The sequence below is a fragment of the Miniopterus natalensis genome, chromosome 10 (assembly GCF_054644295.1).
Source record: "Miniopterus natalensis isolate mMinNat1 chromosome 10, mMinNat1.hap1, whole genome shotgun sequence".
Classification (NCBI taxonomy): domain Eukaryota; kingdom Metazoa; phylum Chordata; class Mammalia; order Chiroptera; family Miniopteridae; genus Miniopterus; species Miniopterus natalensis.
In genome coordinates this window covers 82,053,458-82,067,433 of record NC_142090.1, presented here as the reverse complement: position 1 = coordinate 82,067,433, position 13,976 = coordinate 82,053,458, and the positions used below count along the sequence as shown (strand labels likewise).

Below are 13,976 nucleotides of genomic sequence, written 5' to 3'. Positions count from 1 at the left end.
CGGTACCTCCGGGAGTGTTTGTTGAGTGCATGAGTGGTGGTCCGGCCGCCACAGTTCTCCTGGCTCCGCTCCCTTCCCGCCCCCTGCGCCCGTCAGCGGGCAGGGTGCGGATGGGTGACTGGCTCCCTCCCTCCACAGTGTGTAACGGGATAGGGATCGGAGAGTTTAAGGACACGCTTTCCATAAACGCCACGAACATCCAGCACTTCCGGAACTGCACCACCATCAGCGGGGACCTGCACATCCTGCCCGTGGCCTTTCGGGGGTGAGTCCCAGGCGCAGCCGCTGGGCGGGGGACCTGCCCTCTCCCCGGGGGGCGGCGGGTGGTCAGCAGCCTTTCTCTGCCTTGTTGCAGCGACTCCTTCACACACACGCCGCCCCTGGACCCGAAGGAGCTGGACATTCTGAAGACCGTGAAGGAGATCACAGGTGAGGAGGGCGCCCGACCCGGGCCCTGGGGCGACCGGGGCCCCTGCACGGCCTTCAGGCCTGTGCTCTCCTCAGTCCTCCTGAAATTCTCCCCTTCGTGGCCGCCGAGTTCCTGGATATTTTTCAAAAATGCAACTTCCCCCGCGGGTCCCAGGGGTGAACACGATACTTGAAGACTCGGGTCCTTCACGACCTTGTGTGTGACTGTGTTTAACCCGTTGTCCCCCGGCCCAGGCCGGTGTCCTAACGGCCCCGTGACTGTCCTGGGTCCAGGGAGAAGGGGGTCAACCACCCCGGGATGGGCCTTGGGTCCCCAACTGCCATCAAAGTCCCACTCCCTTCATTCCTAAAAAAGGGAGTAATTTGACCTAAATAACGAAGATTGTTTTGAGGATTGGAATTAAGTCAGGAAAATTTGCCCGTGTCCTTGTACCTGATAACAGCTCGATACATGCCCACCCCTGCTTGGAGTCATCAAAAACAGAGCCCAGCAAGGTTGCCTCCCATGGGGACAGCCTGTGGGGGGGAGGGTTGGGCGCCGGGGACTCCGTGGGAGAGGCAGGACGTGCCACGGAGCCTTGGCCTGCACCTCCGGTGGGCACATGCTTGGTGCAGACGGTACAGAGAACCAGCTCAGAGGCTCAGGTGTCCGGCCCCCGCTCCGCTCTCTCGAGGATCCTGTAGTAACACCCTCCCGAGCAGGGCGGGCCTGAGCCTCCCTCTGCCTCACAGGGTTTCTGCTGATCCAGGCCTGGCCGGAAAACAGGACGGACCTCCACGCCTTCGAGAACCTGGAGATCATCCGGGGCAGGACAAAGCAGCAGTAAGTGGGCCCGGGCAGGCCTGGCAGGATCTTCCTAACGTCTTCATTTTGAAATAAGACGTACAGACGCATTGCAGAGGTACTGCAGGGACTTGCTATCTGTCCCTCACCCGGTCTCCCCTGCTGACGACACCTTACAGAAGCCGGTGCAGGTGTCAGAATGAAGGCGTTAGTGTTGGCTCCAAGCTGTTTAACTGAACTTCATTCAGGTTTCCCCAGTTTTTCCACAAATGCCTTGATTCTGTTCCAGTGTCCCATCCAGTAGTTGCCTTGCATTTGGTGGTTACGTCTCCTTAGTCCCGGGCAGACTGCAGGAGCCCCTGTGTCTTTCTTTACCTTCACGGCCCTGACACGTTGAGAAGTGCTGTTCAGGCTTTCTGTAGAATGACTGAGGTTTCCTCATGACGTGAGATGTAAAATATCATGGGCATGTCAAGTACAGGACAGGAAATACGCTCAATGATGTTGTAGTAACTATGGATGGTGCCAGGTGGGCACCGGAAATATTGGGGGATCACTTTATAAGGTACATGATTGTCCAATCACTGTGCTGTCCACCTGAGAGTGACACAGAGTAATGCTGAATGTCAGCTGTCATTGAAAACAGTAAAAATTTAGAGCCTTGGACACCACCTGGAGGAGCTCGGGTGGTGGTTCGCAGGTGATGGGAGACCACAGGAAGGAGGCCGTGTGTGTGGGACACTCGCTGGCCATCAGGACAGGAGATGCAGACCTTCTGTGGGTGGACGGGCAGATAGATGGGTGGGTGGGTGGAGAGGGCCTGTGACTTTTGAAGTCTATTTGAATGTTGTAGAGGTTAGAACATGTTCTCAATGCCCAGGCAAAATAAACACGCAGAAAATAAAATTAAAATAAAATAAAATAAAATAAAATAAAATAAAATAAAATAAAATAAAGGCACTGAAGACCTTTATTCAGCCCCTCATTAGCCACTGGGATTAAAGGTACTAAGCAAACAGGAAGCTACCTTTCCCTGGGGGAGCTCAAAACACACACTGATCTCAGAAGCTACGGTGGGACTTACGGCCACGGGGAGGCCACGCATCTAACCTGGTCCAGAAACGCAGACTAAGCCTTTTCACGACATCGTGTTTTGTAATTTTTCCTAATGTCCGTTTCCTTCTCTCCAATCCAGCGGCCGCTTTTCTCTCGCAGTCGTCGGGCTGGACATCACGTCCCTGGGGTTGCGCTCCCTCAAGGAGATCAGTGATGGAGACGTGATCATTTCGGGAAACCGGAACCTGTGCTACGCGGACACAATAAAATGGGAAAAACTGTTTGGGACCACGAGTCAGAAAACCAAGATCTTAACCAACAGAGACGGGAAAGACTGCAGTGAGTGGTCGCCGTGGCCGGGCTGCGGATCGATGTGTCGTTTGTTTTGACGTAGAGTATCGAAGGGCCATTCCCAAACATTTTAATTCCTTTTTCCGTTTCTAAAGAAGCCAATTAAAAGAAATCTGTGTATTCCTCATGGTGATGTTACCATGTGAAGTTCATCAGAATTTCCTCTAGGTCATTCTCATTTCATATGATACATTCGCCGTGAGATTCGGGCTGTTGATTATTTGCAATGTACGCAACTAAATTTAGTGTTAATTATTTTACATTTTAGCTGGAGGTTCCCCCCGCTCATTTCAGTCTCTGATGGCTGTAGCTCACACACATACACACGCACGTGCACGCACAGCGCACAGTGGGATGAACGTTCCCCGTTGCATCTCCTCTCCTGCGCTGAGAGCTACGCCCAGCTTTTGAAGCTGGGCAGGTGCCCTCACCTTGTGCTGAGACGCTGGCCCCTGGCGGGAGCGGATCTGAGTTCACACCCCGGCTCTGGTCCTTCCTGGCTTTGAGACCTTCATCAGTTTCCTTCCCAGCTTTAGGCTCTGGCCTCCAGAGCAGTGGAGATACGTAGTAATCATTCCCACAGGGTCATGCTGTTGAGAGAGCAGGAAATTCTGAGTGTAAACCTCTTGGCTTGGTGCCTCCCTGGCCCAAGGCAAGCAGCCACAAGCAAACCTTCCCTACTGTCACCATCAGCTCCGACATTAACCAACAAAATACCACCCAGGTCCAGTCTAGGCGCCCTCGGCATCCCGTAGGGAAAAGGTACCCAGCAGTCGGCCTCTGAGGGGCCTTTTTGGGTCATGGCTTCTTTCAGGGGCCTCAGCATGTCTGTGCAGCTAAAGACCCCAGAGAACTCAGCACCTCACTACACGCGTTGTTGCGACTCATCCCTCTGGTCACTACTCCACCGCTGACCACTGCACTCGCTGTCTTTCCAGAGGCCCAAGGCCACATCTGTAACCCGCTGTGCTCATCCGAAGGCTGCTGGGGCCCGGAGGCCAGAGACTGCATGTCCTGCCTGAATGTCAGCCGCAACCGGGAGTGCGTGGAGAGGTGCAACCTCCTGGAGGGGTGAGGCCTGTTCCTTAACCTCATTGTCTGGGTAAAGCAAAAACAACTGAGGGTGGTTTTGTGTGTTTTTTTAAATATGCTTTTATTGATTTCAGGGAGAGGAAGGGAGAGGGAGAGAGAGAGAAACATCAATGATGAGAGTCATTGATCGGCTGCCTCCTGCACGGCCCCTGCTGGGGATCAAGCCCACAGCCGGGCCTGTGCCCCGACAGGAAATTGAACAGCGACCTCCCTCTGAGCCACGCTGGCCGAGCTGAGGGTGGTTTTTATAGGGTTATAGTCATTCAGTCTGAATCTTTTTTTTTTTTCCCTTTGTTTTTGCGTGTTTGTTGCGTGTTGGTTGGCAACTGTTCATCACAAAAAGAAATAAACAAACTTTTCATTACTTAAGCCAATCTAATAATTTAGAGAGTCTCTTTTTATGGAAATACCTTATATTTTTCTAAGCTGCACAAAGTTCCCAAGACAAACAGAATGGTCAGCAACGGTTCGTATGGCCAAGACCACGGCCGTCTGGTCTGTCCTTGGCGGTACACCTCTCCTGGTGCGTCAAACTATATTAACACAAATGACGACCCCTGGTTAATTTTTGTTTTATGTTCAGGAAACACTGAACAGTGAAAATAACTTTAAGTATAACCATGGACAGAGAAATAAACGCCATTTAACACTTGTTGAGTTCATTTGCCATCAATAAAAATTTCAGTCTGTCGATTCTATGGGAATCTTGATATTGATGTAAGTCTTTGAATGACCACAAATAGTGACTAAAAATAAATTAATGAGAAAGTAAAATTGAAGAATAGAGATTGGCAGAGGCCGTTAAAAAAAATAAATTTAAAGAAAAAGGGAAGTTTGTGAGAGGGGAGAGCCACTGGAACTGGATGGCTGTAGAAAATGTTCCCTCTTGTTTCACTGTCAGGGGCCACAGCTTGGACCCAGGAATATTCAGGAGCAGGATGAGTGACAGGAGCAGGACGACAGGGCCCGTTCGGGAGGCAGCCAATCCATGTGTCTCTCTCACATCAGTGTTTCTCTCTCTCCCCTCTTCCACTCTGTCTAAAAAAAGAAAAAAACATAGCATATTTTGATTATAAATGAAGTTGATGTGTTTTCTTTGGTGGAAAGTGACAGAGGATTAGGTTAGAGTCTGTTAATATTACAGGATAGCCCCAGATCCTGATCATTTGACTTTTACCTAAAACCGTTGTGAGTTCCTGAGAGAGGTGATTCGTGTCACCTGACATTTCAGACCGACCGACTCAGGTGCAGCTGGCGAGCTTTGTGAGGCGGGTCCCCGGGGACGGCTCTGACCTCTCTTCTCTCTCCCCCCTCAGCGAGCCCCGGGAGTTTGTGGAGAACTCCGAGTGCATCCAGTGCCACCCGGAGTGCCTGCCGCAGGCCATGAACGTGACCTGCACGGGACGGGTAAGGATCTCGTTTCCTGTTACTCACCCGCAAGTCACCGGGACAAGCTTCAGAGCTATAGTCCCACGACCATGACCCAATGTCGCCCCCATGGCTGCTAAGGACAGCCACCCATGCCCACCTGCCAGACAAGAGGCTGTGCCACCTCACCCTGGGTCGGGGGACTGCGATGGGGCTGAACTCCTCACGCAGCCCACGGGCATGAGCACCCACGTCTCCTGCCCAGGTCCCCTGACTTAACCATGACCCCTCTCCCTCAAAGCAGGGACGCCTGCGGGGGGCCGAGGATAGTGTTGCTCGTGTCCACTACTTCTGACATCTGTCGTCATCGCTTCATCGTTTTACACAAACATCACTGAGTCCTTATGTGATATTCATTTATCATTTTTGGAGAATTTTTAAAGAAGGGCCTCGCAAAACTTTTCAAAATCTGGCCTCATAGCTCCGTGTTCATTAGCGATGTTTTAAAGAGAACTGGCGCGAGGTCAGCATTCCGGAGCCAAGTGTAGCCCGTTGCCAGTCCCTCGGCGCCTCCCGCTCACGGACGAGCGAGGACGTGGTTTCCGTGAACCTGCCCCGGGCGGCCGGGCTCCCCGCAGGCCTCCCTTTAGCCACAAATACGTGTCAGGAAGGCCGCCCGCCCCACACAGGGGCAGGCGTCCACGCGGCCCCACTGGGAGTGTTTGACAGGGCGAGGTGCCCACAGAGCATTCGTAAAATGTAATAAACGGAACAGTTCGGTTTCTCTCGTGTTTTTATATAATGTACATGTGCAAGGCCAGGAAGACTTTACACTAAGCTGTGAACAGGGCCCATGTCAGGCAGACAGCCACAGGCAAACCTGTTTCACTCTAAGAACCTCTACACTGTTTGTTTTTTCCGCGATAAGTATTTAAGTAGAAGGTTACTTTGGTTTTGAAAAAGAGAGAGGCCTACGAGGTGACTGTCTCTCTCGGCCTCGGTGCAGGGACCGGACAGCTGCGTGAAGTGTGCCCACTACATGGACGGCCCTCACTGCGTCAAGACCTGCCCGGCCGGGGTCATGGGCGAGAACAGCACGCTGGTCTGGAAGTTCGCGGACGCCAGTCACGTCTGTCACCTGTGCCACCCCAACTGCACCTACGGGTGAGTGACACTCGGGCCCCAGAAAGGAAAATGCCTGAGAACAAAGGGTTTCCCATCTTGCAAATCTGTAGATTGCAAATATCTCCAGAATTTCCAGGCGGCATGTGAAGAGGTTGGTATTGGGATCGGGGTCCAGGCGGTGGGTAGGTCACGGTGGTGGCGGGAATGCCTCTCAGCCTCCCTCGGCTTATCACGCAGTACTCTGTTCTTGACAACCGCGTGTCCAAACCAGACAGAGCAAGTGGCAGGTGGAACAGCGCAGGCCTGCCAAGTCTCCAAAGGTCTCTGCGTATTTTGCCAGATGACTGGGGTTACCTATGGGAATCTTCACTGTTGCTCTGCAATCCACAGGAGATATCTCCTGCAAGTTGCTTAAAGACACAATTTCCTTTTAGCTAGTTAGTTGCTAAGCCATGACTAAGTAAATTGAGGCCATTTTGACTGTAATTAGCAGAAGCGCTTTGAATGTATGTGTCTCATTTGCTGAAATGATGCATTTGGCAATCAAACTGGACCCCTCCCAGCCATCAGAACGAGAAGCTGAGTTGTCCTGTATGATATGTCACGTCTCCTTGCACACATCTCATAGCCCTCAGCCTTATTTGGAACTGATTCTTCTTTCTTCTCCCTGTCGATCTCTTACTCACTGTGTGGCCTTGAGCAAGTGTCATAACCTCTCTGTGCCCCACGCTTCTCGTCTGTACATTAGGGTAATAACACAGCATAGCGTACAGGGTTTTTATGATCTCGAGTGAGTTGACTATACGTTAAATAGTAACTGGGATGTTTTCCAAAACATATTTTCATTGCGTTTACATGGGAGAGCCCGAGCCTGCAGACATGTGACCTGGGTTTGGGAGTGACTAATACCCTGGTTAGTGTCCAACATTCAGAGGACTGTGTCACACAAGTGCCCCCCAGACTTCGAGTGTTTGAAATACACTGCTTCCTGTTCCCCCAGGCCATAAAATGTCTGTCTTTTCCATTTAATTGGAATATTTTGGTCTCCTATTGACATTCGTATTGGCAAATGTTGCCCAGCTGCTCAGGAGTCACCGTAAGACAGGCGCTGTCCCTGCTTCCTGTGACATTTCAGCTGCGAGGCCCCGGATGAAGCCGGCTCCTGCCCCCGGCTTTCTGGGCCTGCAGTCCTCAGTGCCATTCGTTCCCCTGCCACCGAGACGCGTGGCCTCACTCGCCTGCTTCTCCCCTCCCCCCCTTTGATCAATGTGGCCCTGGAAATGGTTCTCTTCCGCCCATACTAGTGTTCTAGAGCCAGCTGTGAGACAGCTACACCTGTGTCAGCATAATACATGACACCCTGGCCGGTGTGGCTCGGTTGGTTGGGCGTTGTCCTGTGCACCAAAAGACTGCCAGTTCAGTTCCTGGTCAGGGCACATACCCAGGTTGTGGGTTCAATCCCTGGTTGGGGGGGTGCGTATGGGAGGTAATGGATCAATATTTCTCTCTCACATCCATGTTTCTCTCTCTCTCCCTCTCCTTTCCCCTCTCTCTCTAAAATCAATAAAAATATATTTTTTTAAATAATAAAAATATATGAAAACATTTCAATAATCAAGACTGGAACCTCTCTACTTTGTTCAATGCTCAAAGAGTCCCTGTCATGGGGCAGACACTCAAAAACATTTGCTGAGTCCAACAAAGGAATGAATGCATAAGAAATAAAGGATGGGCCACTGCCCCCCAACTGAGGAGCACTGTGGTTTTAATGATTTGAGAGGAACTCAGCCCTGCTCCGCTTCAAAGGGTATCCGGTAAAGGAAGCTAAGTGTGCTGAGAATCAGGAGGGGGCAGAGGTTGCAAACCTCAGTCCCTCCAAGTCTGAGTCTCTGCCACCCAAGCTGTCATGACCTGGAGCATCTTAACCCCAGAATAAGTTAGACATAGGATTTAATAAAAAATAGGATTGCCTTAGGATTTGATAACAGCTCTCCAAGAAAAAACGCTGACTAAGACAATGAGAAAAATGTATTTCTTTTTATCCCCACAGCTGTACGGGGCCGGGTCCTGAAGGCTGCATCAAGTGAGTGTGACCACTTTGTGTCTAACGGACTTGATCAGAAATGGGCAGACCTTGCTCCGTGGGCCCTGCCTTGTCAGGCCCTGACCTCGGGGCCAGCACAGCATCCCCAGCAGAGCCCACCTGCGGGTTCCACCTGCGTCCCCGCCAGCTCTGGGGGGCGCCTCCCTGGAGGGGGTGCAGGGGGTGGGTGCTGCGTGCCCAGGACCTCTTTCCGTGCACCTTCCTCTGGTCTTTGGTCACACCTGTGTCGTGGGGCCCGCTCTTCTTCCAGCGTCTCTTCCTTCCCCACGGGCCCAGCTGGCCCTGTCACAGGCCTATATGTGAATGACCTTTCCGTTCAGTGACAAAGCTCCACCTTGGGGTTTTCTCCCCCCACGACCTTTCCTCAGCTCGACCTCCCCCAGCATTTCAGTTCCGGTCAGGTTTCCATCATCCCTTGAAATGCTGCTCTGAGACCAGCAGCACTGGGCATTCCTGTTCCCACGCAGCAGAACCCAGCGGCATTATTGATCAGTCCCGTCTGGAGAGGCGTCCGAATTGTACACCAGGCACCCGTGGGCCATCCCCGTGTCCCTAAGCACCAGCCCAACCTCCAGGAGCCCCCAACATTTCCAGTCATGTCTCCACAACCCCCCTCTCAGTGCCAGCTGACTTCCCCCCAGAATTAGCCGCGATAACAGATCCCTCTTACTATCAGGGGAAACGGTGGAACAAGAAAGGAGGCAGCTTCTCGGACACGGAGATCCCCTCCCGCCCCCCCCCCCCCTCACCCGGCCCAAGAGGGACCCCGAACCCTCTCCTGTCCCTCATCCCACAATCGGCATCTTCACAACGAGAATTCCCATCGCTTCCCCGCTTGGGACCAGTCAGCGGCTATTCTTTGACATATTTACCCTTAGCATTTTCTTTTCCATTCACTCGGCCTCATTGCGACTCTGGGCGCGGACCGAAGGCTCTGCGACAGGCTGTTTCTTGTCGATGTTTCAGTGTTTCCTCCTAAAGACTAAAAGCCGGTGACGGCAGCCGCAGGGGCCGGGAGCGGGTAGGCGCAGGGCGTGGCTCCCGCGCTCGGGGAGAAAGGGCTGTAAATGCCACTTTCATGGGGCCCCTCTGACCCACGTACGAGAAATTTCTAAGGACTCTGCCCCTTTTGGGTTTTTTTGTTATGTGCCAATGATGCTGCTGATCCGCCTTTGGTACTTGCTAACCGCTCCGCCTGAACCGCGGGGCTCGCCGGACGGCAGCCGCGGGGCCCCAGAGCTCTCCCCGCCGAGCGTTTAAACGATGCCAGCGCGTGGGCACAGCGGGGGGCGCGGGGGCACAAACGCAGGGGAGTCTGGCAACAAGCGTCTGACCTTCCCGCGTGTCTGCGCCCCGTTCCAGGCCCCAGATCCCGTCCATCGCCATGGGCATCGTGGGGGGCCTCTTCTTGGTGCTGATGGTGGCCCTCGGCGTCGGCCTGCTTCTGCGCAGGCGCCACATCGTCCGCAAGCGCACGCTGCGCCGGCTGCTGCAGGAACGCGAGGTGAGTGCGAGTGCGCACGCGCGGCCCGCCTGCCACGCCCAGTCACGCCCACCACGCCGGGCCACGCCCGGGCCACTCCAGGCCACGCCCACCACACCCAGCCACTGCCAAGCCACGCCCGCCACGGCCACACCACAACAGGCCACGGCCCTTCCGGGACCCGCCCTGCCCCGGGGGGCGGAAGGACTCTTCTGAGCTTGAGAGTTTGCATTTCCCATCTGTCACCGTGTCGTTTCTTGTGACGGCAGAGCCAGGAGAGTCTGAGCGTCCAGTGCCCCAGTTAGTTACCTGCTGGTGCCTCCATCCGGGGAAACCCCCGTGTTTCCAGGATAAGTGGCCCCGTGCGGGGCATCCTGCCTAAGGGCTGGCACCTGTGCACGTGCGCAGGAGAAAGCCTTTGAACCCGTATCTCCTGGGCTCCTGGGCAGGCACCGTGGCCGAGGAGACGTAACTTTGGAAGATGCCCTTGTCCACACCTATTCCTTTGTGAGCTCTGCCTCTGAAGGTGGTGTTCCTGACACTGTCATTCCCTGGGTCTGGTCCTCACCGGGCTTCTGTGTCCAGCAGTGTCGGAAGCCAGAGTCCTTAGGGGAAGAGACCCACAGCAGCTGGTGGCATCGTGGCACTTGTGTGTGAGAGGGTGCTGCAGGCTACCAAAAGGATCCCCCCCCATGAAAAGGTCCCTCATTCATATGTCCTCAGTTCAACTAAGGGGCCTGGAAACAAATAGAACTTGTATTTGTTGAACTGGGACAGCTTCGTCCAGGGACGGACACCTGGGTCTTTTACAAAGTCTTCAGAGAAGGTGGCTGGTTCACCTTCTGAGTGAGCCAGGCAGGTTCCGTGAGCTGAAGCAGGACCACGCCCTGCGTGTCTGGCCTCACCTGACACCCGCCTCCCCGTGCACGTGGAGTGTGGAGTCCCTCACCCTTGTCTCCCACAGCTCGTGGAGCCCCTGACGCCCAGCGGGGAGGCGCCCAACCAAGCCCTCCTGAGGATCTTAAAGGAGACAGAATTCAAAAAGATCAAGGTGCTGGGCTCCGGCGCCTTCGGCACCGTGTACAAGGTGAGATGGCCAGAGACCCGGGCACCCAGCTCCCAGGGACTCGGGTTGGCCGCCCCTTATGTTCTGGGTGAGCCGAGCCAGCATCCTTGGCTGGCGTCGGCTTATGTCATCTGCTCTTTGCGTCACCGAGGGTTTGGGAAATTCCACCATTTTTCCAGGTTGTCAAGGGAAATCTTTTATAATCACGGTGCCAGATAAGTGGTCCCGTGAGACTTGTCTGCAAACAGACATTTTTCTAGAAGATGGCGTTAACATTTTAGAGGGGTGGGTAGCACAGATGGGGGCTCAAGGGCATCATCTGAAAAAAAGACCAGGACAAAACAGCTTCCTCTTAATTCATTTTTTTTCTAGCTCCTCTTTGCATAAAGTCTGATTCAGTTAGACCTAGACCGGGTATCTCAGAACTGTGGGAGAAATGACGCACACTGATTTTGTAACTGGCACGAACGCAGGGTTTTTTATCTGACGACCCTGAGCCATGGATCGCTGTCGCCAAAGAGCCGCAGAAATGGGATGGCTCCCAGCACCGCTGGCCTGAGCGTGGGGAGCTCAGCTCCTTGTCCCCTGCCATCCTGGACGCTGTCACTAATGAAGTCCCGTGTCGCATGGTACAGCAACTGCCAGCTAATGTCTCCCCTCTCTCGGTCACAGGGCCTCTGGATCCCCGAAGGCGAGAAGGTTAAAATTCCCGTGGCCATCAAGGAATTAAGAGAAGCCACGTCTCCCAAAGCCAACAAGGAAATTCTCGACGTGAGTCTGCTCTGTTCTCTCCTTGTCCGCAGGCCCGGAGGTCAGAAGCCCCCTTTCTCGGGGCTGAGCAGGTCGCTCTGTTTCAGACTTTCTTCATCGACACGTTGGAAAGGGTCACTTTCCGTCTCTTTTCTTCTAGCTCTAGTTGGTAGGAGCCCCTCTGAGGGACCTCTTCCATTGTTATCACCCCCACAAGGACGGAAACTCACAGTCGCCAGGCAGCTACCAGGGGCCAGTCCCCGTCGTAGCCGCTTTACACACCCGCTCGCACCTGGTGAACACCTGGCGTAGGTGTGATGCTAAGCACTCTTTCAGTGAAGAGATGGAGGCAGGAAGAAACTTACTTGGGTTCCCAGGGGTGGGGTAGGATTCCAGCCCACCGTCCCCTCTGACTCTGAAATCCGTGGTCACTTTGCTCCATCCAGTTACCTTATCTTTGAGATGACTTTTCGAAGATGGCTAGAATTTGCGATATGATGCTCCAGTAACTCTCTAAAAGGTCACCTGCCTTCTGTGCCTTCTCCCAGAATAATTTCAATGTTCATCTTTGGCGTCTTCGGGTTGTTACTTTATGGAGGAGTCGCTGGAATGTTCCATGGATTATGATGTTTTCACTTTTGTGGACAAATGTTCATTCCCACAGAGGATTGTTAGGAGTTTATTTGAGCCAAACTGACGACAATTGCCGGGAAGCAAAATCTCGACATATTGAGAAAATGCCCCGGAGAAGGGCAGTTTAACAGCCTAGTTCATAGGTTAGAATTAGAGGAGGCGGCGTGAGGAGGGTTACGTGAGACCCGTTGGTGGTAGGTCAAGGAGGCGGGGAAAGCAAAGCAGGGAAATCTCTGGGACTGGATAAAAGAGTAAAACCAAGAGACACGACCTCTTTCACATATTCCTTTTATCCTGTGGGTACAGGATGGTTGGCCATTAACGCTGACAGGACAGTAGAGGTGATATTGAGGGAACAAGAGAACAAGGAGGAGTCCCCTGGTCTCCTGTTCTGGTGGGAGACTGTGCCCTGAGGGGCCCAGAAGAAAGGGTTCCTCCGACACTGCAAGGGCTCCTTATCTTAGATGCACAGACAATAGAGAGCCTCAGGAAGGTGAGCACTGACCTTTGTCAAGGAGGCTGCAGGCCTCGGACGGGACTGCCCACCACGACTCGCGTTTAGTTAGAAATGTTTATGCCCGTCCTGGGTGGTTGCTTTCGGTCTCTGAGTTTGCAGGGCCCGCTGTGCAGGCCTCCCCTGCGCTCGTCAGGTTTCGCATGTGGCCCCTTTTTGTCCACACGTCCGAGTCTGTTGAACTTTCTCTACCTTCTCGGAACCATGACTGGCCAGCGAGGGGCTGCAGGGGGCGTCCTGGAGTCGGGCAGAGTCCTCTTCAGGCGGATGCTCAGGTAGCCCAGCGACAGCTCTCCGGGGGCCCGTGGGTCCCAGCCTGGCCCCTGCTTGCTGTGCTCGATGACACCTCTTGCTCTTGTCCCGAGGCAGGGCCTGTGACCGCGGAGGCGTAGGAGAGGCTCAGCAGTGCGTTAGGGAAACAGAGTCAAAGAACAGGAAAGGGCACTGCACCACCTGGGAATTTAGTTCATCTTCCCGGCAAGGACAAGGGCCGGATGTGATGCTCCCCACTCAGGTCTCTAACCCACAGAACATATTTACAGTAAGCCAAGCCGGCAGGGACCTTTCTAAAATGTGTTTGGACACAATGGCCTTCCCAGGGCCAGCCTCCCTCCACTCCAGCTCTCCCAGCAGCCTCCCTGCCCTCCCTGCGGGGGAGAGAACCCGCCCTGGCTCCCCTCACGGTAGAAGGTGCCGCATTCGTACAGCGTGGTAGAAAGCCTCCCGCATCGATGACATACTTATCAAAGGAAATTACCTCTCGCTGTCACGGTTCACAAATCAACGTGAAGTCCTATTAACACAGTGTCCGCTCCTGTTAACGTAACCACGAGAAGACCTTTGTGCCGGCTCCTCCTGCACCACCCCAGCGCCCTCCCTCTCCTGTTAGGAAGAAAGCCCTCCTGCAGAATCTCCCAACTCAATTCATCGTCTACTCGTTCCAGACATCCTAATAAATTCCACAAAGTGACTCCAAAATGCGAATTCCAACCATGTTTACAAGGCAGAGTGAGGGCTGTTTTGAAGCCAGTAGCTGTGCTTTGGGAAGGAAGCAGTTCTCACTGAAAGGACCCCCCAGGACCCCTAAAGTGGGAGGAAATCTGCTTTTGTGGGGACAGAGAAATGGATGAGAAAGGCTCCCTGGCTGAGCACCTTCTTTCAAATGCTCAGCGGGCTTGTAAGCAGTTCCACTCACCTGCTCTCTCTCATCCAGGATCAGGC

General features: G+C 53.7%; 1 protein-coding gene across 1 annotated transcript in view; it reads left to right on the top strand.

Annotated features, from left to right (window-relative positions):
* EGFR (epidermal growth factor receptor) overlaps positions 1-13,976 on the top strand; it is a 128,112-nt gene that overhangs the window by 96,869 nt on the left and 17,267 nt on the right. Inside the window, exons 9-19 of the mRNA XM_087821268.1 lie at positions 139-265; positions 356-429; positions 1,162-1,252; positions 2,409-2,608; positions 3,559-3,691; positions 5,029-5,119; positions 6,087-6,244; positions 8,256-8,288; positions 9,672-9,813; positions 10,757-10,879; positions 11,531-11,629. Coding sequence (XP_087677394.1) covers positions 139-265; positions 356-429; positions 1,162-1,252; positions 2,409-2,608; positions 3,559-3,691; positions 5,029-5,119; positions 6,087-6,244; positions 8,256-8,288; positions 9,672-9,813; positions 10,757-10,879; positions 11,531-11,629 — 1,271 coding nt within the window. The remainder of the gene's footprint in view (positions 1-138; positions 266-355; positions 430-1,161; positions 1,253-2,408; positions 2,609-3,558; positions 3,692-5,028; positions 5,120-6,086; positions 6,245-8,255; positions 8,289-9,671; positions 9,814-10,756; positions 10,880-11,530; positions 11,630-13,976) is intronic.